Here is a 25,015-nt window from a genome sequence, read left to right as displayed (position 1 = left end):
GAATGAGCTCCAACGCATCGTTCCTGTGTCAAAATGTTGGCTTTGTGGGGTCAGAGTCGGCTGATGTTTGCTAACCAGTTTTTGAAACTGCACGGCGGGAAGGAGCCAACAGGTGAGAGCTGCTGTCACTGCCTCTCATTGTGAAACACTACAGCGCTTTGTTACACAACCTTAGTCACTATTAGTGCTGACATTAACACACTTGAGATGGACTTACATGTAGTTGTGAAGTAGCTAAACGGCACAGGTAGCACAGCTGCAAGAAGTAAGTACTAAGTTTTAACTAATTAATAAACAGGCCCTTTTACAGTAAGAAAAGCACAGGTGTAAATAATCAAATGTAATGATGGCTGAATTCCAGTTAGCTGCTTTGGGTCCTGGTGCTGTGCATCCTGGCTCCAGCATCACCTTTTACCATGAGTTTAAATGTCTGCTGTGTAAAATGCTTATGGAATCAAATGAAAATGAAAAGCTTAATGTGTCACCCAGGCCACCTAAGTTAGCAGGTTCTCCCCTCTGCAGTGACTTGTTTAACTAGTAAATATATGTGAATATTAACTTTCCCTTTCAGGGTAATGCTTGTTTTGTTTTGGACAAATATGGAATATATAGCAAACCTCACCAGTGAGGGCACAATGCAGCACTTACAGCTGCTCTAGAAGACAGATAGGGAATAACTATGTATGCATGCATTACAGTTATGACTTATTAGTACAGAATGATCCTCATCACGAGGAAACTTGTTAGTCTGGGGACTTTTTTTTTCAGTAAATTGAATTAGTTTAATAAGATCAGCAAGAAATCTTCTGTCTCTTGAGTATGAACCTCAGTCTTTCTGTGTATTTCATATGAAAGGAAAAACTTTTTTTTTTTTACAAACTTTTCACCAAACTTGGAGATTTTGAATTATATAAGCGTTCATCCAATTAGAAATCAGATCACTCAGGATGAATAAAATATCTTACATTATTAAATATGTAGCTTGGTATTTCTTGTACCCACTTGCCATGTGTTATCGCTCGCTCTCTCTCATGCACACTTGAACACACACACACACACACACACACACACACACACACACACACACACACACACACCCCTACACACCTCTACACACCTGGTGTCAGATTATCAGATACAAGGCCTCAGGGTAGCAGAACAAAACTCTCTTCCTCCTCATCTGTAAATGTAACCTCAGCTGGGCCCAGCCTTCCTAAATCCCGCTAAAACACACACACACACACACACACACACACACACACACACACACACACTTTGACTTTGACTTGCTGTCAATACTGAATCATCATATGCTTGAAGTTTCTCAATGGAAACACTCTTTATACTTCTCTCTCTCTGCTACTCACTCACACACACACACCTACCTGTTATCACATCACACACACGACCAACTTGCTGAAATAGCTGTCATTATCTGTAGATCTGTGAGTAATGTTCATAGTTTTATATGTAGCATTATGTAAGCCATTTGCCCATAACTGATTTTTTATTGGTGCAATTACCCATAATGGTCGCCAGTGTTTGACTATAAAATCAGATTGACCCACTGTCTTCCAGCAGTGTAAAGTCCAGGACACGTTTGTACAGTAGACTGTTGATAAATCAGGTGGTCGCTGCTGAATGTCACATGGGTCCATGTGATTAGAGTAATTAGATATTTTGATGTTCATAATAATGTATAAGAATAATTTCTTGTCTAACACCCATTTCATTTCAGCTTGGAGCAGGCAGTCAATCGACATTTAGATGTCTGACTTTATAAACCTTGTCATGTGATGATAATTATTGGCTTTGATTTGACATAACATTTCTCTACAATTAAGTCTTTAAAGTTCTGGAAATAGAAATTTAAAGGCACCATTTGTAAGTTAGCAACTAGCTGGTTGGCCCATCTCATCACTTTCCAATAGTGAGTCCGTGTAGCATCTAGTCTGCCTGGAAGAAGTAGCACTGCTTAAAGGAACTTCTTTTATTGCAACAGCAATGATGGCTGATGCTCATGGCAAGCAACCATCACCGCCACCCGCTCCCATAAATTAACCATTTTCAGTGGCAGAGAAAACATACAAATATCCCCTTTAAGGCAATGGGGACTTCAATTGAATCTCAGTTGCTGATTCAAAGCAGGATATTCTAACCATATGTCATTATTCCTATCTCTCTATATTTGTGCTTTACCATGTAACTGGAAACTACTGGAAAAGTCAGTGTTGACACCAACACGAACTTAACTGCCTTTAACAACAACAGCCTCTGGCTGATGCTATTTGAGGTCAGAACAATCTTCTACCTGTTTCTCCACCCTTGTGTACATGAATCTGTTGCACAGAGTAGACAAAGAGATAAGTTGCACTTACTGCAGGTGCTGGTAGAAGATATGCAGGATGTGACGTTCCATCAAACACGGCTAAGCTTTGATGTGGCTGAAGTGTTACATTTGGTATTGAATTCAACCAGACATCCTACAGAGCTGTCTCCTAATCAGGGTAATGGTGCCATACAAAGGCTGTTATTATACAACAAGCTGAGGATCTCTCTTCACTAAAGCCAAGGTCCTTCTGAATGAAATGCATGACTGATTTGATCTTGTTCTATACATTAGAGGAATATTAGAGGAAAGACAAACTATCATCACCGCATTATTCTAACCATTATAATACAACATGAAACTGGAGAGACTCATTTTAATGCTGATAAAATTGTTTGAAAATTTTCCATACTTGTGCCAAAAGGATACTTTTTTAAGTTAATCTGAAATTCGACTTAATGGAGTTGCAGAAAAGCTCAATTGATTACCAATATAATTTACATGTGCCCTGAATTTGATAACAGAGTGTTATTTATTTATTATGTTTACATTTTCAAAAAGGTAAAAACATGACAGTTATGAAATGTTAAAGGAGTATGTCCTCTGTGCTCAGGAAATCTCATGTGTTTTTTGGCAGTGTTTCAGTACCAAATCCAATGCAACACATGTTATGCTAAATCTGCTAGTGGACCAGGATGTCTGGTCATGGCTTCTAATATTTGGGGGATGCATGGTGTAGTTCAATCAACAGTGAAGATTATGATTCCCTGTGTCTCTCGCTAATGTCCTGACCCGTCACATCACCACAGAGAAGATTTGATTTTAACTGGTTCCACTTTTCACAGACCGTAACAGTAAACATCTTAGTGGGATCACTCTGTGTTTTAAGTGGCTACAATCCAGCTCTCAAACCCTTGCATCCACTGATTATTACGGCTTGTTTGTCTGCAGTGATAGTAGGAGTGCTGGTGCTGGATTGCAGAGCATTCTGTGGATCCTGGTTGAGTAACTGCACCGTCTCCCACTTTCCTGTGAAGTGATATTGTGATGTTATCTAGTGGTCAGAGAGGTTTTATATTGTGCAGCCGATGTCCTGGAGTAAAACACTGACCTTTCGGCCATAAATGACTTTTTTGAAATGATTCTGGACAGAACATCACCTTAAAGCATAATGACAGTCTACCCTAGATCTTTTAGAAAAACATTTTTTTCCTTTTGATTTGTATTCTATTGTCTTCTGTGTCTGTTGCTGTACTGAATTCAGCTCTGATCTTATTATTTGGAGGATGTTAAATTAGCTACTAAACTAGCTGGATGGTGGTGACAGTCATATGACATAAATGCAGTTAAACACATTTACTGACACAAAGTCAGTCATGCTCTCCTCACTGAGGACTAATTTAGTGTGAGTCAGACAGTCCAAATTTTTATGACTGCTATTGATTTTTATGATTCCATCGTACATTTGGGGTTATCACAGGTTTACAGGTGTAGGCAAGACACAGACTTGTATATTTTGAATAACTTTATTTGTTTAGATATTATTTCGGATTTATAAAACAGTTTGGTGATGTTGGGTTCATTTAACCATATTCAGTGCAAGGCGTCCCCTGAGCAGTCGTCCAGTTTAGACCTGCAGCAGTTTTGAAACACATATACTTTAAGTTTTAACAGTACTGAAATGAATGCTCCTTTGATCAATTTACTAGATCTCATGTCAAAAGTTTGGCTCACCCAAAAAAAAGACCTTGCGGTGGTTTCTTTGGAACTACTTTATACCTAATAGAGTAGTCATTATGGAAAAAAGAGAACTGGACCAAGAAATGTGTCTGTCTTGCCCTTATTTGCCTGTTTCAGGCTGGTATGTCTACTGTGTCTTTTGTGCAACTAAACATGGGGGTGTTGATAGTGGGACTAAAGGGTCCTTACATTCATGTTGGTACAGATTTGGTAGATTTCAGGATTTCATAATAGAGGTGGGAGATCTGGCCAAAAGATCATATCACAATCTTTAGAATCACAATCCACGATATAAATCACGAGTCTCCCTGCAGATTTAGTGGAACTTGTGATCACATGTCTAGTTGTGCATGTGGTTGCCTCGACACAAAGCCTGTCACTTCATCTCAAAGGTGCATAACATCCTGTTTCTGCTTTGATTTTATTCTGAAAGTCCTGATCAGAAGTTTTGATTCGTGTCTGTCTGCCGCTTTGATGGTTCTTTCAGAACCGCCTTGTGTTTCCCTGACTGCAGGCAGGTCTCTCAACCTGTGGACAGACAGGTCATGATGGTGGTTCTTATTCTGCTCATATGGAGAACTGGTGCTTGTGCTGTTACACCAAGCTTGTCGAGGTTGCAGAGCAGAACAAGGACTGCTGTCGCCAGCTGCAGTTAGTGGACTTGCTGTTTAAATGTTAACAAGGGGCTGGTTAGCAGCAAATGAACTTTAAAAAAATGCAATATCTACATATGAAATATCTAAAAAAGTAGATCATATGCTAAGATCATCCATCCCTATTTCATATCAAAATATTTTTCACGATTGCGAGTAAGGGATAATTTCAGATTTTATTTGGGGGCAAATTCTACTGAGATTAAAGTTTTAGTCACAGAATCAACTGTGGGGTATAAATGAGGGAGCTGTAACTGGTCTATAGAGGCACCAGTCGTATGATCTGTCAGTGTAATGTTCTATGTATGTGTCAAAGTGGATGTTAAAGTGCTTCCTCCCACTGACAGCACATGGTGTGATGATTGTAGCTTTTAAATCAGACTCTTTTGTTCAATGTGTTCAAACACAGAGCTCCGAAGATGTTCGCATTAAAACTATGATTACTGCTGTGAGTCAGTGTGATGATTGAACATGTAAAATGGATTGAGAGGAAACTGTTAGTCAATACTGGCTTTATGCCAAGTGAGCAGTTAGCAGTTCAGGAACAGTGCCAAATGTCAGCAGTGCCAGCTCCCTAACAGGATGTTACAGTGTTGCACCACCTTCCTGAATGAGTAAAAAAATCTTTGAAAACAGTTGATGACTCAGAGAAATTCAAGCTATAGTTTATACTGCAAGTCCAAGTCAGTAATTAAGACTGACAGCCAGGGATAAGGTATCAGTGGCACAAAGTTTTCCAGTGCTGCTTCCAGCTTTACTGTTTAGTCTGTTTATGAGCTGATTGTGAACTATTATATGAAGACGAGAAGCTGATTGACTCGTGATTCCTTTATAGTTTTTCAAACCTTTATTACTCTTGATATTATGAATAGTCTGAAAGGAAAAGGCTGGTGATGTTTTGGGTTTTTGTAGTCCTCAACAAATGAAATATTTACTTCCATATTACACTTGATAAAAATTACAGTGCCCCACAGTGACATAGCCTTTCTTATACTTTTACACTGTATACTTTTTAGAAAAAATACATCTTGCCGGAGACAGGATAGGAAAGTTGGAAAGCATTGAGAAAGAGTCCAGTATTGGCCTTTCCTGAGTAGGTAATAGTGTTTCTGTCTGATATAGAAAACACAGGTCTCCAGACTGCGACCATTTTAAAAATAAGTTTGTGTGAGTGCATGATGATCATTAGGCTGTTGTGGTTGCACCCCACACCCCACCTGCCACAGGTACTGTAGTAGCCATTGTGGGTAAAAGTACTTGTTTTTCTTCTTCACTGGCTCATTTGGTCTCTCCCCGCCTGCTTCACACTGATGATGAAACATGCGAAACAATCAGTTTAGCTTTTTTCATATTCCAAAAGTGTAGCTGATTATTTAAAAAAAGACAAAATGAGGAGTGAGAGGAGGAGGCTGGTGAAGAGGGAGAGCCAGGTGCAGGCAGGGAGAGACTGATAGAGCCAGTGAAGAAGAAAAAGTACCACTTTAAACCACAATGGCTATTGCAATGCTGTGCTGTGCGTGTATTGTAGGCAATGTGGCCCATCCATAGCAAGCAACTCTAAACTTTTTATCAGGTCAACACAGTTTAAGCTTGAGCCTTTGAAGTTTGACGACAACAGTAAGAAACACAAAACCTGCATGGACGACTGCTAATTATCCATAGTCAGATTTACTACAACTACTACTTCTACTAATAGTAATAATAATATAATAAGTTAATACATTTATGGCAAAGCAAGCCAAATGTCGTCTTGGGAAGCTGTCTATGATCACTCTGATGATCGTTGATCAATGAGATCATCTTCTATTTGCACAACCTTAAAGGCTGCATCACCCAAAATCCTGAGCCCCTCACCACTTCTTTTCAGTAGTTAGATGAGAGTAATCACTCAACAGAGGTAACAACACTGCCTATATCATAGCAAAAGACTAGCTCCTGATGAAAAAATAAAATGGTCCGACCAAATCAGTCTGCCAGTGGAAAAGTTAGTGTGGAACCACTGAACCACTAACTGACCTTGTGTATCACCCTCTTATTTATCAAGCTTAACGTTTGCAGTAATGTCAAGCTTTTCCTTGTCTGACGTCTCTACCCATTATTAATGGATGGATTAATCCAAGAAATATAAAAAAAAGAATGAAAAACTAAAACGTTAGAAATGAAACACTAATGAAGAGTGTATAATTATCTATTGGTGGCATTACATGCTATAATAAATGATCTTTCTGTCTACCGTACTCATACCTACTGTTGGTGTATGAATGTGTGTGTGTCACAGCAGCAGAGAGAGTAGTGGATTTCCTGCACTGTCTCCTTTGTTAGTGAGAGAAGGTTGTGTTTCACTCTCCTCAACTCTCCACACTGTCTCCTCTTCCTCGCTGACTGGCAGAGAAAGTGTAGCTGTCCTCTGCTGTATCGCATGACCCACCGACGGCAGCTTCCCTTTGTCCGCTGGAGAGAATATTGTTGTCCTGGCCTGTCAGTTCCTCTTTTATTACCAAAGTAGCCTGAACATGGGAGTATTATCATTCAGTGTCCATAGAAACATCATCAAAACAAGATTAATTGTGATACCTAACTGAGTCTCGCGTATAATGTGAGCTAAACTATCAATTTCCATTCTATGGTTAAGCTAGTGTCATGAGTACCTGATATGTTGCTGTTATATTTTGCCATAAAAATCAAACACTATATAAGTGGTTAGTAGTCTAAGACAAAGACCATTGTCAGTGTTCAAGAGGTCCTGGTAAACTAGAGATGATGCAATTCAAAACACTTTTTTTTGGTGAGTGGTGCCATGTTGACTTCATCAGTGGGGGGAGGCAGCATGAATGAAAGGCTTTTCTGTGGACAGTGAAGTGCATGAATCAGCAATGACTCTGCAATGGGAAAGACAGAGGCAGGCTTTCTATTTAGCCTGACGAATCCTGCTTAATTATACGATTATTTCAAAAGACAAAGAGGTAGGAGAGAGGATGAAGAGCTTTACTGTCTAATGCAGTCTAATACAACAGTGCTGTAATAAACCCTACCTTTATGAATGCTGGGTTTTTGTTGAAACTGGGTTTCTGAGGTGTTAATTCATCTATATGGTCATTTTGGAGACTGTGATTTGTGGTGCTTTTGAATTATATTGCGTTGTGTTGACAGGTGCTTCGATTATTTTGTCCATCCCATTGAAATTGATGAGGGTAAACAACAGAAACACCTCTCTGTATAACACAATCATTGAAATAGTTGAAACCTGACTTTCTTTCAGTATGGACCGATCTTAGAGCCATTCTTCTGGCATGTCCCAAAAGTATTTATTGTAACATATTCTTATTGATTTAGATACATTTTTTGCATTTTGTGCAACAAAACAGCGTAATCAGAAAGCTGAAATCACATTAACTTCATTCTTCATATTAGTAAAGAGAAAGTAAACATGGCTCTTGTTGATGCTGGTGGTCATAGTGGTTGATCCTCTGACCTCACTTAGGCATGAGAGCTGCTCTTCTTGTACCTTGAGTGTTTTAAGTGGCCTCTGTGCTTAGTTGTGTGTGCAGTTTATTTTTGGCCTTTCTTACACTCTCTAGGGACTGGGTGTTGTTTGTGTGTCTTTAAGTGCCGGGGTGGGGGCAGCAGCCATGAACTACCTTCTCCTCCCTGTCCTGTCCGCTGACAGTTGCATAACAAAAATGTCGCGTGATGCTGCCCTCGGGCAGTTGCAGATTGTTGTCAATAAAAAAACATGTTGCTTGCTGTTTTAGCCTCAGCTCCTAGTGCATGTCAATAAACTAATGACATGCCTGGGGTTTTTTGTCACCTAAAAGCTGCCTGGCTGTTGAGTGTGTGTATTTGTTTACAATTCATGCCTGTGTGATTAGTGTGTAACTGTTGTGCATGCTCATGTCGCACTGTTCAGTCACATACGTCGTCTATTTTCTCACAGACAAAGGAGTCATTTGTGGAGCGTATGCAGGGAGGAAGAATAGCTCGGTCTTTCTCCTTGTTTTGAACTTCTCCTCTGACACTGTAGGCTCCAGTCAGCTACTTCTCTAGGTGGTGGGTGGGCTGTGTCGTCGTGTGTCCGTGTGAATTGCATTGATTCATTCATACTGCCCCTCTCCTGCACAGGGCCCCTCAGGCATTCCTACCCCAGCCCCCAGACCTGGCTTGGAACAACGTCAAGTCAATTCACATCCAACATTGGAAGCTGCTTCCGGTAGTAGCTTCCTGTAGGTTATTGATTCAATAGGCTAACAGTGAATCAGAGTTTCATGTTCTTTTGAACTGCGTTCCCTGTCAGACCTTGAACCCGCTCCAAGGTCATTATCCTGCTGATTAATCAAAAATATCAAATTCATCTGACCACAATGGTTTCACTTTTCAGTTTTGCAATAGTCTTATTATGAGAGTTACTCATCTCTTTTGGTTCACTCAATTCAGGTGTTGCCAGCGCTCTGTTTGGTCATGTGTGTAAAGTGTGAGTGGGTGGATGATTGTGGCTGAAAGTTGAAGCAGAACCTCACCGCAGTAGCTGTAAAATTTCTTTTGCCTTGAAACAGGGAGGAAGATGAACAAAGAGTAGTGGAGGTTAAACTAAACTATATGGTTCTCATGTTAAATATTAAAATGTGTATATACAGCATGTTGGAAAATCTGATCATCATTATAAGTAGGTGTACAGTAGTAAAGTATTAGGATTACCATTTTGTTAAACAAACAATGGAGTCACTATCATTTACAAAGAGCTGCTGTTTCCTGTTGTTCAGCTAGAAATTTTTCAAAACAGGATATCACATTATGCAAATGGAGGGTAACTGAATGTATTTGTTTATTTTTAAATCTAGCAGGACCTACTGTCATTTCCCAAAGAAGAAACAGTTATTATTATCCTGTGTGTTCATCACGTACACAAACTGAATGTGTGCCTGCAGGGCACTCAAGTCCTGGTCCCTGTAAACCTCTCCACAATATTAAGTCTCTCTGTGTGCACTAAGAGCCACAGGTGCTGATCACTTTTAGCAAGGGAGCTGATTTTCTTTTTTTTTTTTTAGCATTGTTTTCCAAAGCCTGTAGATAATGCTACAGAAATATATATGAGACATGATTTTTGGGTCTTCATTTAATGCTGTAGATCAATTTTAACCTCCACCGGACTTTGTGACCATTTTTTGTTTGTGTCTTGTGTTGGTTTTTCAGGCAATTCCAGCAACATACTCCTGGGTTTGTGTTGACTAATGGATGGAGATGAAATCATGTAAGGGTGCGCTAATCTCACAGTGCCATGGACTTGGGGTGTCATCTGCATGTGGTTGGCTTTCTGTCATCAACCTGAGAGGAGCATCTACAGTGACAGAGCTGACGCTGGACTCAGACCAGGAAAGAGAACCAGGTTTCTATGGCTCAGATATTGCAGGTAAGACGATTATGTGCATGTGCACTGTTTTTGTGTGTATACATGCTCATACATTCAGCATCTCACACATTAGCACTGTGTCAGTGCCTTCTGTTTTTCACTGCAGCTGGGTGTGACTTTGTGCTGGGCATGTTCTTGTTGTACAATACACTGTTTGGTTGTGTATCTGAGGGTTTATCTACCATACTTTCCGTTTGCTATTTTGTCCCGGAGTGTGTGAGTGTGTGAGCTATGCAGACATGAGATCATGCCAAACGGTGACTGTGCTTTCCTCAGAGCAGGAAGGCCCACAGAGCAGCTCACAGTATGTCTGAATGGGAGCTATTCACCTTTGAAATGCAGCGGCGCAAACACTGGGGATGATGTCATGCTGGTTTTTCATGTGTGTATTTGGGATAGAAAACACTGACTCGTTTTTACGGTTTTCTTTTGCATACACACTAAAAAACTGAAGGTGGATGTGGTTTACTGTTTCTTGTTTCATCAGACTTGTGTTTGTTTATCAACAGGGGATGTGCTTTGTCCACCACTTATTTGTTTTCTATTTGCGTTGCACAGTCATTGAACAATTCTTAGGAAATGAGGAAGAGTAGGAGGAAGTGAGAGTCATACTTGGGGCTTTAATAGAAAACGCTGTGTGCTGTCCACAGGCACAAACAGACCCACGCACAGGATGCTGGCCAGCCAGACACACCCTAACAGGTGTCTGCAAGCCTCAGTACAAAGAGAAATAATAATGGTGTGTGTGTGTGTGTGTGTGTGTGTGTGTTAAAGAGCTGAGATGGAGTTGAGGGAAAGTGAGAGGAACAGTCTGTGTGAGTGTGAACAGTGTGAGTGCCTGTGAATGTAGGAATAGTGCCAGCATGCCTTTGTGTGAGTGGGTGCACTCACTGACACTTTATGTATGCTTTTGTTTTGTGAAGCACCACACAAATGACCGAATGTCGCTACCAAGCCAGTTGTTTATGTATCAGAGGCAGACCCTCACCGTTTACTTCTGTAAATGACTCTATAATTGGAGCAGGGTTGAGGGTGGGGGGAGGAGGGGCAGCCTTGTGAAAGATGCTTATCTCACAGTCACTGTTAAGGTCATGTCAGGCCTCCTTCCTCTGAGGGGACTGTCCACTGTCTGACAGAAACATTTCATTTGTATGAAGCCACAAGTATTGTAATGAGGTATAATTCTGTTGCACTTCACTTGAATGTTCCCATTTCATATGTACTCTACTTTTACTTCACTGCATTTCAGAGGAAAGTATTTAAATGTTACCATATTCATTTAATGGCCATTGTATTAAGTCAAACAACTCAGCAGTATATGAAGAAGTAAGCTTCACTTCACTGAACCACAAAATTAAAACACTGATTACAGAAATGATGCAATAGTATAATTATAATATTTTAAATAAACTTTAATGCTGATATTTCTGTACTTTTACTTCTGTAAACTCTAATTGCAGGACGACAGAACAAAGTAGATTTACATCGAGATGTTGATACTTTTATCAAGGTGAAGCAGTGAAGCTGTTAAAAGTTTCTAAAAGAGACGGTCTGATCTGTACTGTACTGGATAGCACACTGGTACATTCATGTAGAGCCATGCAGGAAGTGATTTATATGAACAGAAATAATGAAGAGTTGTACTAAAGTGCAGCAAAATGCAGTTGCAAATTCTGAGATTTTGTTTTCACAAATTGGAGTTTTGAGTTGGTTCCTCTGCTTGAATTGATTGCATGAAAAAAACAAAAAATGTCTGAGAGCAAATGAACCAGTGTCAATCACAGAGGATTTTTTTGTCTGGCAAAAAAAATAAATAAATACAATTCTTGTTACTTGGTAATAAAGATCAGACATAATGGTTTCCTGACAGAGAGGGGGACTTGGGGAAACAAAAATTTGTTTATATATATTTTTCATAAATAAATGATGTTTTTGTAGAGTGGAACATTAAAACCAGTTAAGTGGAAAATTCAAGTAAATGAGTCCAGTAAGTTTTACTGAGCTACCATACTAGAAGTTATCTACCCACAGATCAGTTCCTAGAAATCTTGGTAAAATGTAGTTTGTGTCCCTGCATTTGTCAAAGAAGGGGGAAAGAAGATGTTTCACATTTTAGCTCCAAGAAGAAATTCATGCTTCCTAGAAAGATAGTCACTGAGTAATTGTTGCAGAGGATTTAAATAAGAAGCAATAGTGGGAAGAAAGTAAATCAGAGACAGAGAAAGTAGGAGGATGAAGGAAAAGGGACTAAAAGGGAGTTGGGAAGCAGAGAAGAAGCTCTCAGAATAGCTGCAGCGACCAGTGACTGTGCTTTATGTGGAGAGTGTCTCTGAATGCTTGGAGGGCCTGGGGGGCCCAGACTGACAGAGGAGAACTCGGAGGAAGGGGAGCCTATGGGAGTCAAAGTGTGTGTGTGGGGGTGTGAGAGAGAGGACAGTGTTATTTTAACCCTGAACTTACATCCGGCTGTCACACCATACCCCCCCAACGCTCCAGTCTGCTTACTCCTCCATCAGTCTACCAGCAGACCAGTTGTCACACGCCTCACTGTCGTCCTTACTCCTTCCTTACCTTCCCTCTCTTTTCACCATTAGCCGTTGTTTTTTTAATCCTTTCTCATTTTCTGTTCCTTCACACTGATACACAGGTATTGCATTACCTCCACCTCCGCAAAGGACTGGCGTGCAGTGTGTCGCCTCTGGGTGTATTGTATGTTCACTGCGTTGTTAACGCATTAGGTTTCCTGATTAAGTGACCCTGTAATAGATCACCTTGTGACACAGCCACAGACCAGACCAGAGCTTTAGTTTTGAATTGAAGCTCTGCTTTTCCATCTGAAAAATAAACCTCAGCGTACTGACCAGTATGTACTTGTGATTAGTCTTGTAAGAACAATCTGGTCCTGATATTGTGTATCATCTGCATCTGGTGTCATTTTAATACTTAAGAGCTTTCAACTATGCCTCTGACAGGATTAGATTCAAGCTGGATAGCTGTTGAAATTTCATACCTACCTTTCCCTCCCCCGTGTCTTTTCTGTCTGTATCCCAACAATTTCAAAATGCCAAAAAAATACTCTCTCTCTAAAAAAGGAACATTTAGCTGTTTCACAATCTGGGTGTCTGTATTATATTTTTGGTTATGATATAATTTTTGGTACCATTGTTGGGTCAAGGAGCATCTGTGCACCGAAATTTCCAAAGAATGTCAGTGAAAGAGAGATGATCTAAAACACAAACATAGATAAACATAGAAAGAAGACTCCTGGAAATCCTTGTTGCTGTCACAACAAACTGCACAGCACAGCGGCTCCATGTCCATTGATAAAAACATTTGATGTTTGATTCAAGTTTTGCTTTTACTTGTCTAGCAAGCCCTAAAGGAAACAAACCCCAGCTTTATTCTATCAATTTGAAAACAAAGCTTTTTCATCACATTGATGCAAAACTCCTAACATATTCCATTACTACCATGAAACAGTCAGCTCACTGATTTACAACATTGTCCACAATACACCCATAGGATATTATAAGTGACAGCTGCTTCTAAATAAACTGTACCACAAAATCTGTGACAACTGAGAAATTTATATCATCTCATGTTTTATATTGTGATGCTGCCCAACCCTACACTAATTTAAACAAACCACTTAAGTACGCTGGCTAGTTGACTGTGATGTGATGCTAGTTCACTTGAGCTACTTTTGTTTACTTTTGATCTGATAGTCTTTTGACTATTGAAATGAAGTTTTTTTGGAAAGCTGTCACAAGCTTATGCTTCTTGCCTCAGTCAATATCATTACCACACAAATTATAATGGACACAAATATGAGTGTAACACCCAGGTTGAACAGTAGCAGAGTTTCAGTGTAGAGAAACACATCATGATTGACACATGAGCCTCACTGAAAAGGCTTGTGTATCCTTCATCATGATCATATTTTCATTGTATGTTGTCTGTACTGAAGGTTTGCTAGATATTGTTATATTAGCTTATCTTAGCTTATCTTTTTACCACAGGGTACAGTGTATTGTTTTCTCTCTTATCTAAGTAGTGTGCTCAGTCACACTATCTCCTGGGTAGAGGGGACCGGAAGAGCAGCTTATATATTGACCAGACACACACACACACACACACACACACACATATGTACACCCTTGTAGAGAGTGATGATGCAATTCCCTGGTTTGTATTGCAGGTCTATGACAGAGCCCACATTACACATACACACATACTTGCACGCCCACACTCATTGTGTCCCTGTCTTACACAGTGACAAAACCACATTTCCACCGACTGAAACATTGAGTCCATTTAACCTTTTAACTCCTGAAAAGTTTTGAATAATCCATTTTAAGCAATTAAAAGTTTGACAGTCTTGATATTTTATCATGACATGTTTTTTGTAATTTGAGATGAGAATGTGATTACTACAGTTGGAAAAGGTTTAAATCTTATTATGGTGGTGGATGTATAAAAATTGCTGAGGATGTTACACAGAGTTTTCCCTGTAGGTTGTAATGTTCTAGTCCTTCACAAAATGCCATCTGTCAGGCTGTTTTCCAAGGCAGAGGCTGGTGTATGGATAGAAATCATTAAGCTGTCATTTCACTTTTTTTCACCACCAAGCTAAAAGATAAACAACACACTTCTGCAGGCCATTATCAGTCCTAGGGAGGGATGTCTGCTTTTTCCAAAAATAGAAGAGATTACGTCCCTGGAAGCTGCAGACAGACATTACAGAGAATTATTAACATCTAACCTGACACCTGTTTGGGCAGTAGTGTGCAGCCTTTTCTCATCTCTGCTGAATCACTTTACTTAATTATTACCTACTACTATATGAACTGAAATACTCCGAAGTTCAGTTTGTTTCCAATATGATTTCAAACACATACTGGTAATGTGTTTGAAATCACATGTGTATCTTTCTTAAGATAATGTTTTACATTTCTTTCTGCTGTTTGTCAGAGTGTTTAGACACATTTGTCACCAGATAACTATGACATCAGGCCAAATCAAATATAAAAAGGGTTTGTCATTACATACAAGGGAGAAAAGTCTGCTTTGGGCTCCTTGCACCTGCCCCATAAACAATGTATGACAACTGCTTTTAATGTTACTTTTTCTTCTCACTGCCTCTGACTGCCCCCATGTGGCCAGATGGGGAATTAATGACAGTAGCAGATCGCTGCAAATCTGTCAACAACACAACTTTATTCACAGGGTACAATTTCCAATAAGACTTGTGACTGTGATCTGTGCTTATTTAGCCAGATGGAAGTGCTTTTTTTCCCCAGTACAATATGTTACAGGTGGGAACTAGGAAAAAGGTTGCATGATGTCTAACAATATGCTATACTTAAAACAACAACAATACTTTTAGATTTTAGGCAATTTCAATCTAGGGATGGGGGTAGGACATGGTTGAAGTATTTATTCAGTTCTTAATAAATTTATTTTTTTTATTTTCACATATATCATGATATGGTAAACGTAGGCGAAATCTAATTAATGAAATGAAGAAAAGGTTTTAATCAATTTCATTCATTTGGATGTCAGTATTCAGTAAATATTAATACAAACTCTTAATATCAATATAATATAATTATTAGAAATAACCCAGCTGTAGATGGTAATGTGCAGTGTCAATGTAAGGTACCATATACAGGATCTGTTGTGATTCCAGGACAGGGTTGGCACGTGAGCTGAGGGTGAGAATGAGTTAGTATGTTCGCTGTCACTTCAATGTCACCACGCACACACGCACGCACACACACACACACACACACACACACGCACACACATAAAGCCCCTGGCATGAGGCATGACCAGGCATCCAGATGGCAGAGACACAGAGAGAGCTTTAGCTCCTGATGATTTGCATACCTCATCACCTGTGACCTTGGCGCAAACACACACACACACAGATTAAGTGAGACAGTGGGACCCTCATCCCATCCTCCTGTCCCCCTAATCCTGTCCTCTGCCACTCCACATGGCCTGGTGTTGCCCCACAGGCTTTAGATCACCCTCTTAAATCCCACCTGTTTAGCCTGCAGGGACGAGGGAAAGCCAACACCACTCTCACACTCACGTGCCCCTTCAACACTTCTTAGAAAGACGGCATGAGAGCAGAGGATTATATTGCATGAGGGTCTGTCTATCTTTCATTCGCTGTCATTCACATAAAAGCACACATGTCTCTTTCTTTTCATACCTTCCTCACACACCTTTGTCCACAGTGGATTTAGTGAGCGTGCCTGTCCCCCTCTGATTCATCTGAAGTGGAAATCTTTCTGGGAAATGGATGATGAGAGGGGATTTGTTGAGGATAATATTGCTTCTGACAACTCTGTATGAAATATTGTGCATTCAACAGTAGATGGAAGTCATTAGGAGGTTTGACTCTGTGCCCAAACCTGATTGATCCCAGCTGAGTGGGCTGCAGGGACAGGCTTTCATTTTCATTTATTTAAGAGTTTGGACTTTGTGCTTTGAAGCTGTACATCTTTACTCTTGATTAAAAGGCGACCACCATGATACTGTTCAGAGTCAGAATGTGATACCTCTATCACACATGACACATATATATTAGTCTACTTATAGCAGGGTAATTTGTCTTAATGCTTACCACTCTCCCCAGGGCAGTCAGTCAATTGGACTCATTCATTATTAAATAAGAAGACAAAGTAATTTATTTTTCCACTGTCAATTAATCTCGCGATTATATCAGAAAATATGAAGAATGCTTACGATTTTCCAGAGCTCAAGGTTTTTTTTATCTGGCCAACCTAAAATATTCAATTTACAATGATTTAAAATTAAAGAAAAAATCTTCACATTTGAGGAGCTGGATATTTGGCATTTGAGTTTGAGAAAATTACTTTAATAAAATATTTAAATAGTTGGCAATTGTCTGTCCATTGAGCAGAGAGGGAGAGAGAAGAGGTTTAGTTGTGTCAGACAGCATGTGGCTCAACACTCAGAGTTTCGCCCTCTATTGACTGTTAAAGCTGTTAAAGATAAAAATATAAGCAGAAGAGAGAGGAGCAACGTTTCTCCACTGTCCACACCCTGACCACAGCTACATCAGCTTCCTCGCTAGGCGATGACGTTTTTACTATGTCAACACTTTCTCAGCAGCACTGACCTCAGCACAGTGGCAGAGTCACTGGTCAATCGTAATGTCTCCTTTCATGTTGTAGAGCAGTGAATCATCTGGTAGCATGTCTGGTGTGTTTCACCCTCAGGTGAAGTCATCGCCTAAGTCAACAAGATTTGATCTCTGACCAGAAGTTGTGGGTGGGTGTAGTGACCATGACCTACAAGAAGAAATATGTCTTTTAATAAGGCTTTTTTAGAGTTGTGGGCCCACATTGGTTGTAAAGAGGATTCATGCAGAGTCCCTGGAAAATCAGGTCTGTAACACATTTTAGTTTAACTGTAGCTCAAGAAACAGACTTTTATATATAAAACCTTAATTATATATAGAACTATTACAATCTGTTGTTATTAGATTAGTTAGTTTTCTTTTATTAGTGAAATATTTGGTAAAAAAAAAAAAAGATTGTGTGTACAAAGTGGGTAAGACTCGGTTTGTGTTGACAGAGTTATGAGTTCTGGGAGAGTAGAGGGTGATAAGGTTAGGAGTGCCAGGAGCTTGTGAAAATAATTGTATAATTTCTTCTGTGGCTGTGGAAGAGAAATATGAGAAAATCCCACGTTAGGCTTCTTTTATATAGATTTGTCAGAGAAACACCTTCATTACAAACTGTGAGAATGGAGTTTGAAAGATGTAGCTGACAGGAACAGTCTGACAAAAACTTCATTGTGCAACATGGGCAGTGAGTATACAATATGTCTATACAATGTCTGTATTTTACTATTATCTATTATTTAGTGTTGCAACTACTGATCTTTTTCTATATCAATTAATCTGCCAGTTATTTTCCTCATGGTTCAATTAATTGTCAATTGACTTGAGTCAGAGAATGTTTGATATTTTTGCTTAAGAAATACTTGAATATAGCAATTTGTCTCTGTCTCTTAAACTCCCCTACTTTACTGAAGTGCTATTCTAAATGGCCGCACACTGAAACTATATCTCATATACAATGTATCTAACCATTAGGTCCTAAATGACATACAGCATTTAAAAACCACTATGTTCTGTGTGATTATTATATATAACAGAATCTTCACAACATATTTTACATATTGTAGTAGAATCTATCCTATTCATTTGTTGTTGTGAGCACAGGAAGTATTCAATACCAAAATATTTTGACCATTTTAACAAATACGACAACTGCAATCTTAGTGATCAAGTGTTTTTTTAGGGATCCCTGGGTATTGTTTTATTTTTAGATGACAATCTGAAGCCATCAGTTTGGGCTCTGTAATCTTTGTTGCTGTTTTTTGACTCAGAGGATCAGTCAGTTAATTAAAAAACTGTGTGGTGGATTAACTGGTGATTAAATTAATCATCTAATCGTTTTAGAAAATGTTTGATCTTTTCTCTCTTAACCTTGGATCCATTGGTCAATACAGATATAACATGTAAACAATATATTCCAATATGAAAAAACTCTAAAGACTTTCAAAAGAAAATGTAATAATTTTCACCAAGCCATGAAACACAGATAGATACAGTAAACCATAACCACTTCTGCTGTGCTGTCTAGTTACTACCCTGATTATATTTCCACCCTGTGAGCCCCACATTAGTAGGAGACATCAGGGATTTCATCCAGCTCCTGGTCAAACGCTTAACTCCTACCTCCAGAGTCTACCCACCAATAGTCGTAAAGAGACAGAAGGGATCCAGGAGTCAGTCCTTTTAGTCTTTTAAGGGCTCTAAGCGGCCTCTTAAAGGGAGAGTTTGAACGGCCTGTGACCAATGGGCTGGGAACTCTGCACTCTTACACCCACAGCCTGTCTGCTTTGCCTCTACATGCTCTCCATCATGGGGAACGAGAAGGCGTTTACATGCTTTAACAGGCTCAGCTTTACCTCCCCCCTGACACAAGGTAGCTGACGACGGTGCTGGGGTCAAAGGTCACAGTCCCAGCATTTGGTTATTAAAGGGGTTTTCCAGGTTTCTGGAGAATTTGTGAAATGTGGCCTGTAATGGGGGCAGAGAGGTTAGAGGTGAATGTGTGGTGCTTTCTGAGTAACCAATATCTATGGGAAAGTTTGAGATAGGTTTTTGGAAAGATTTGAACCAATATATACAAAATAAAACATATATAATAGTAGTAATAATAATAATAATAATAATAATAATAATAATAATAATACAGCCTCAGAGAGGGTACCCAGAACTCACAGGAGAAATTATATATCTCATGCGGCCTGGGAATGCCTCAGGATCCCTCAGGAGGAGCTGGAAAACGTTGCTAGGGAGAGAGATGTCTGGTCTATTTTGTTTGACCTGCTGCTCATGTGTCAAGAACATTTCAACATACTTAACAAGAAAAGCATTTTTCTTGACAAAATAATTCATATGACAATAACAAAAATGATCATTTTAATGGTATTCACCCTCAAATGGAGCATGTTAACTTCATCAGAGGGGAGGCAGTGGACAGCAGTGACCCCACATCACACCACAGTTCAGCCCTGCTCCATTTATCATGGCCTCAATTGGCCAACATGTCCCCCCTGTGTCTTCCTGTCTCTCCCCTGCTGCTCATCTTCTGTAAGGTGTTGATCTTCGGTCTTTATACTGTAGTATTAGACTGTGTACACTGTTGTTGATTGATCATGTGTAACAGATTGTTTATGTGTAACAGTACTGCGATCATAGTTTGTAATGTTGCATATTACACCCCCCCTCTATTCATACTGTAGTAAGTATCCAAACCAACTGCCTGTCACGTATCATCAGAGACCGAAGACCCTCACAAACGTGTCTCATTACAGGGTATGTTGCTGTTTTTTATTGTGTCAGTCCGTGCACAGGTCCAGGATGAGCTGAGGGAGTATGAAAAGGATGCCTAGCTGCAGTGTTTCTGGATGTGTATCAAACAAAGTCATTCACACCATGTGGGATGACAGCTCTCATTGGCAGTGGCTGAGAGTCCAGTGTGATGAATACATGTTTCATTAATTATATCTTTACTAAGGGACAGAAATAAGGGACATGTAAAACAAAACCATGAACTGAGACTTCATGGAAAGGGAATTAGATTGTAACTGTATAGTAGATATATAAACAGTATTATGTCCGGTGGTAAATGCAGAAGGTCTCGCTTGCTGTGTATTGTGTTCAGATGCACGCACAGTGTTTCATTTCTGTAAGACCATGTTTGTCAAACCATTGTTTGTCTGTGTGTGCAGACATGCGTGCATGTTTGTGTTTTTTGCAATGCAATATTGCGTGCCGCTCACATGTGTGACAGCCGGCCTCCAGAAGAGCAGATTCAACAACAGAGCAGAGAGAGGCGGAGGAATGAGAGCAAAAAGCGAATGTTGCTCAGCGGGCTGCGAATAACTGGCCTGAGGACATCAACAGGACTGGAATTGACTCAGAGAGAGAGAGAGAGTGAGGGGGAGAAGAGAGAGGTGGTGGAGGATGGGGAGAATGACAGGAGAGAGAAGAAAAGAAAGCAAGTGTTAAGGATGGGAAGGAGAGAAGAATAAAGACAGAGTGATGCGGACAGAGGGCTGGAAAAGAAGGTGTATCAGTCAGTGAGTCCTGTCGACTGCTGTTATTTCTATCTGTTAAAGCTCTACTCTGTGGCAATGGTGCTAGTCACAATACAACTTGGGAAAGACCAGGAGGTAGTGAGACACACACACACACACACACATTATTCTTTTATTCTATTTTCCCCTCCATCCAGATGTCCACCCAGCAAGGATCCAGATGGCCTCGATAGCCTCCCTATAGTGGAGAGGTGCTTTTGACGCACACACACACATTGACACAAAAACACACAAAGCAGCATGGCTGTGTTTTTCTCCCTCTCAGAGGGAAGATTAACTCTCCTCATTAGGGCTCCCCCGCCTCTCGCCCTTGTCTCTCCTCCCCCTCCCTCCCCTGTTGGCCTGCATCGCTGTCATTGGCTGCTTCTATCAGGACCACTGCTGACTGGAGCGCCATGACTACAGGACACAGGAGAGCAGGGAGGAGGTGGGATGGGTTGATGTTGCCACGGTAATAGAGGAGGCGATCACTCACCAAATCATTGAGCCGGGGCTGAAATGGAAAAAAAATTCTAGTGGGGGGGTGCGGAAAGCGGGTTAGAGAGTGAGGGACTGAAAAGAGGAGAGGAGGGGAAAAACAATAACAACAACAGCAAAGGATTAGGCATTGACTGAGGAAGTCCATTTAGGACAAAGCAGCGTTAAAAATCCTCCTAGAGTTTAGTTGCGATCATCAGAGCTGAGCTGCCTGTCCAATCGGACAGCTGCTCAAGATCTGTGGGGAAAAAAGCAGCACACAAAGGAAGGATGAAATGAAACAGGTGAAAAATGAAAAGCTGCTCCTGGACGATCTCTCCTCTTTTCTTCTGTGATATTTCACTCCTGGCGATAAGTGAGAGGAGGTAAGCTGGTCGAAGTGATGCCTGGGGCACAGAAATAGAAGTGGAGAGAGAGGGGCATCGCTAGATATGAAGAGCATGCGTCAGCACTAAGGCAGCGCGAACAAGAGCAGCCAGAGAGAGAGAGAGAGAGAGAGAGAGAGAGACGGAGAGACGGAGAGACAGTTACAGCAGAGATGAGCGAGGTAGAGCGAGAGAGAGATTGAGGGTAGAGGTCATTATCGTGGCATGAGGTGGGAGGACAGAAATAGACCCTGCCGGATTTGTCACCTCCAGTGCCACACCTTGGCTGCATCATCCCAGCGCTCCATCCTGACTGCAGCAGCTCCACAGAAGGGATTTCCTCACCTTCAGGGACAATAACGATCAATAAATTAATTTGGAACGATCATTTTTGCACCTATGATGAAGATTCAAGCCACTGACATGTGAAGGACAAACTGCATCTTTTAAAAAGTGGATTGTCTTTATTTTTTCAACTGATGAGGAAGAACAACAATGCAAAAATAGGGACTATGCTCATGCTGCATCAAGAATTAATGTCAGCAGTTTGCCAGAGGAAATCATTTCTGAAAGAAGACGAGCACCTGTGTTTTTACAGACCCGTCAGTCAGTGAACGCAGCGCTGTTACCACTGTGTGAAAATGAGAAACTCATTGTCCAGCCATTTTCAATGACTGCTGACTCAACCTAAATGAAGAAGACAATGCAGGTGGGAGTATTGGAGGTACACAGCAACAGCACAGATGGCTGAATGATTAGAAATATTGTGCCAAGCGATGTGAAATAATGCAACACTACACTGTGAATGACATGCAGAACACTGTACTTGTCTTCCTAATGACAGCGTGGGCCCCTGGGCAGGCTGACTGACCGACTGACTGACTAAGTGCGTGGGTTGCTCACTGACTGGAGCTGTGGCGATCTGAGGACTTTGAGGACACATAGCCCCGGGCAGATACCGGACGGGTGGTGGAGCCCCATGATGGGGGAGACGGCAGAATACCAGAGACTGCAGGACACATCAGAGCCTGAGTACCAGCGCCTGCCCAGTGATGACGAAGAGGTATACCTGTACAGTTCCCTTGATTATACATTAGTTGGGATCCTGCCACACTGCTTTAAGAAACATGGATGACAGATAAACAGTGAGCAGAAATTGCAGGTTTCATGAATCCTGTCAAAGGGAAATAGAAGGGTGTGAGATGATGTTGGGTGTGAGATGATGATGGGGTACTTTCCATGGTAGGCATATTCCTCACTCTACAGAAATTGATTTTAGGTATGATTTATAATCAGTGCCTTTTGCACTTTGATCATGAAGTGTGTGTTTGTCATTACCTTAAAGAGAAAGGAACATTTTGGTTAATTTTCACAGGCAGGTTCGGTAACATAGGTTTTCCTAAGACGTCGCGTTTACTCTACAGTCAGTGCCACATTTTACTTTGTTTTTTTTTAACCATGTGGCCAAGTAGCATGTGGCAGGGAGGTTCTATATTTTCAGTAATTTATTCTCTCAGAAATGGGCTGAAATAAGTCTTTTTCACTGCAGACATTTTAACATGTTACAGTAAGAAAAGCATGTGTCAAAAATGAAAGTAATGATGGCTGAATTCCATTTAGCTGCATCAGTTTCAGGGTCCCTCACTGTCACACTGTCATGACTTACTGGGACACTTGAGAAGAATAGAGCCATTGTTAGTGTTATGACTAACACCTGTACCACAGTAGAAGCTCTACAAGTCAAATGTCTGAAGAGAGAAAGACCTCCTGGATTACATAAATATAATTCCATATCATAGATCTGAGTGCTCCTTCAGTGGTCACACAGAACCAGCTCTTTTACACTCATATGTCACCAATACCCTCGTCAACCACCACAAACCCACACACAAGGCCAGCCCCTGTGTCTGTGCTGAGATATTGAATACAGAACCATGAGGTCATTGATGAAGTACTGCGGAAAGTGCACGGTGACAGGCAAAGTCTGACATTTCATACCCTCCCACCTCTTCCGCAAACCCCCACATCTTTTTGCGAATCCTGTGATGTACTGACAGGCCTGTTCTTTCTTTGGGCCTGGATGAGGCCAGCAGTGCCACTATGCTGTTTTGTCTTTTTCAAAGATAAAAGATTGAAACTGTACACTACAGTACACACCTTATACCATTGGGCAATTGTTAAGCCTTTTTTTGTGCCTTTTTTGCTTAACTTCGTCAGTATTTAAAGAATGTGTGCAGAATCATGGAAAACAGAGCTAGACCAATGAATTATCAGATATTGGATATCGGATATTAACTTGTTGTATGTTGACAGAAAAATCTGGAAATTAGAAAGTAACTTTTGTTGCAAAGTTTCTGAACTTGCAGAAATGCCAAACTAGGTTTGAGGGCAAATCATTACATACTGTGGTTTGTCCACTAAAGAGCACTCAGAAGTTGATTTTACAGTGTAATATGTCCCACTTAGCACATATATCCTGGTCTATATGCAAATGTTCCTCTAGTTGTGTTGGCACAAGATTACTGAACATGCTGAAGTAAAAATGAAATGATAAACATGTGGCTGGATTTGTTCATTCACAATATGGACCTATTTTAAAAATTACATCAAAAGCAATATCTCATGTGTTGTTCAATGTGCAATAATTACATAAGATTTGTATAGACTTTCTGTCAAAAACCCGTTGAATGCTTGCCTAAGCTTATATTCTGTTAACAGACCGTTTCTGATTTCATTCTGAATCTCCCCAGTTTTATCGTTTTATTTAGGCAAAGTTCTCTTATGATTGTTTGTGTTTAGAGAATATGTAACTTTTGGGGGTTTGATGTTTACGCTGATTGAAAATGTTTTTTGCAGAACCAAAACTACCAGTGCCAATACTCTGTATCAGCACAAATATAGAACATTTTCAAACAGCACCCAGTCCTACTGTCACCCAGTGTGTACTGTGACAGACTCCAGTCCTTTGTGACCCAGCTCAGGGTAAGCGGGTATAGAAAATACGGTGGCTGGATGAATGTGTTGATCTGTGCAACAGTTTTGATGTCATGAATGTGGACTCTGTGTGTTTAGGGTCTGTGTGCTAGTTCAGCAGAGTTAAGCCGGTGGACGCTGCAGCTGTCCTTGTTGCTGGCGGCTGAATCAGATCACTCTCTTTCTACAGCTGCAGCTTTGTGCTGAATACAGCGGTTTTCTAGTCTTGACACACACAACCCTAACACACTGCATACAGCCACCTCCTCTCCATCAGGAATAGAAAGAGAAAGAGATGTGAGGGTAGCTGGACCAAGGCAATAAGAAACCTTGTTCCTGCCTTGAAATACATATTGTTTTA

The 25,015-nt window shown here is 40.5% G+C and overlaps 1 protein-coding gene across 5 annotated transcripts in view; it reads left to right on the top strand.

The window, feature by feature from the left end:
- tnk2b (tyrosine kinase, non-receptor, 2b) overlaps positions 1-25,015 on the top strand; it is a 55,275-nt gene that overhangs the window by 186 nt on the left and 30,074 nt on the right. For 4 of the 5 annotated variants that reach the window (XM_071490485.1, XM_071490490.1, XM_071490489.1 and 1 more), the window contains exons 2-3: positions 9,910-10,126; positions 22,526-22,744. In XM_071490485.1, the coding sequence (XP_071346586.1) occupies positions 22,661-22,744 (84 nt within the window). In that variant the 5' untranslated portion in view covers positions 9,910-10,126; positions 22,526-22,660. The remainder of the gene's footprint in view (positions 1-9,909; positions 10,127-22,525; positions 22,745-25,015) is intronic. The other variant, XM_071490488.1, reaches the window with a different exon arrangement.

This window comes from Trachinotus anak, unplaced genomic scaffold, assembly GCF_046630095.1.
Source record: "Trachinotus anak isolate AG129_WGS33_773 ecotype Australia unplaced genomic scaffold, CSIRO_AGI_Tana_v1 ptg000012l, whole genome shotgun sequence".
In the NCBI taxonomy this organism is placed as follows: Eukaryota; Metazoa; Chordata; class Actinopteri; order Carangiformes; family Carangidae; genus Trachinotus; species Trachinotus anak.
This window is presented reverse-complemented; position numbering and strand designations above follow the sequence as displayed.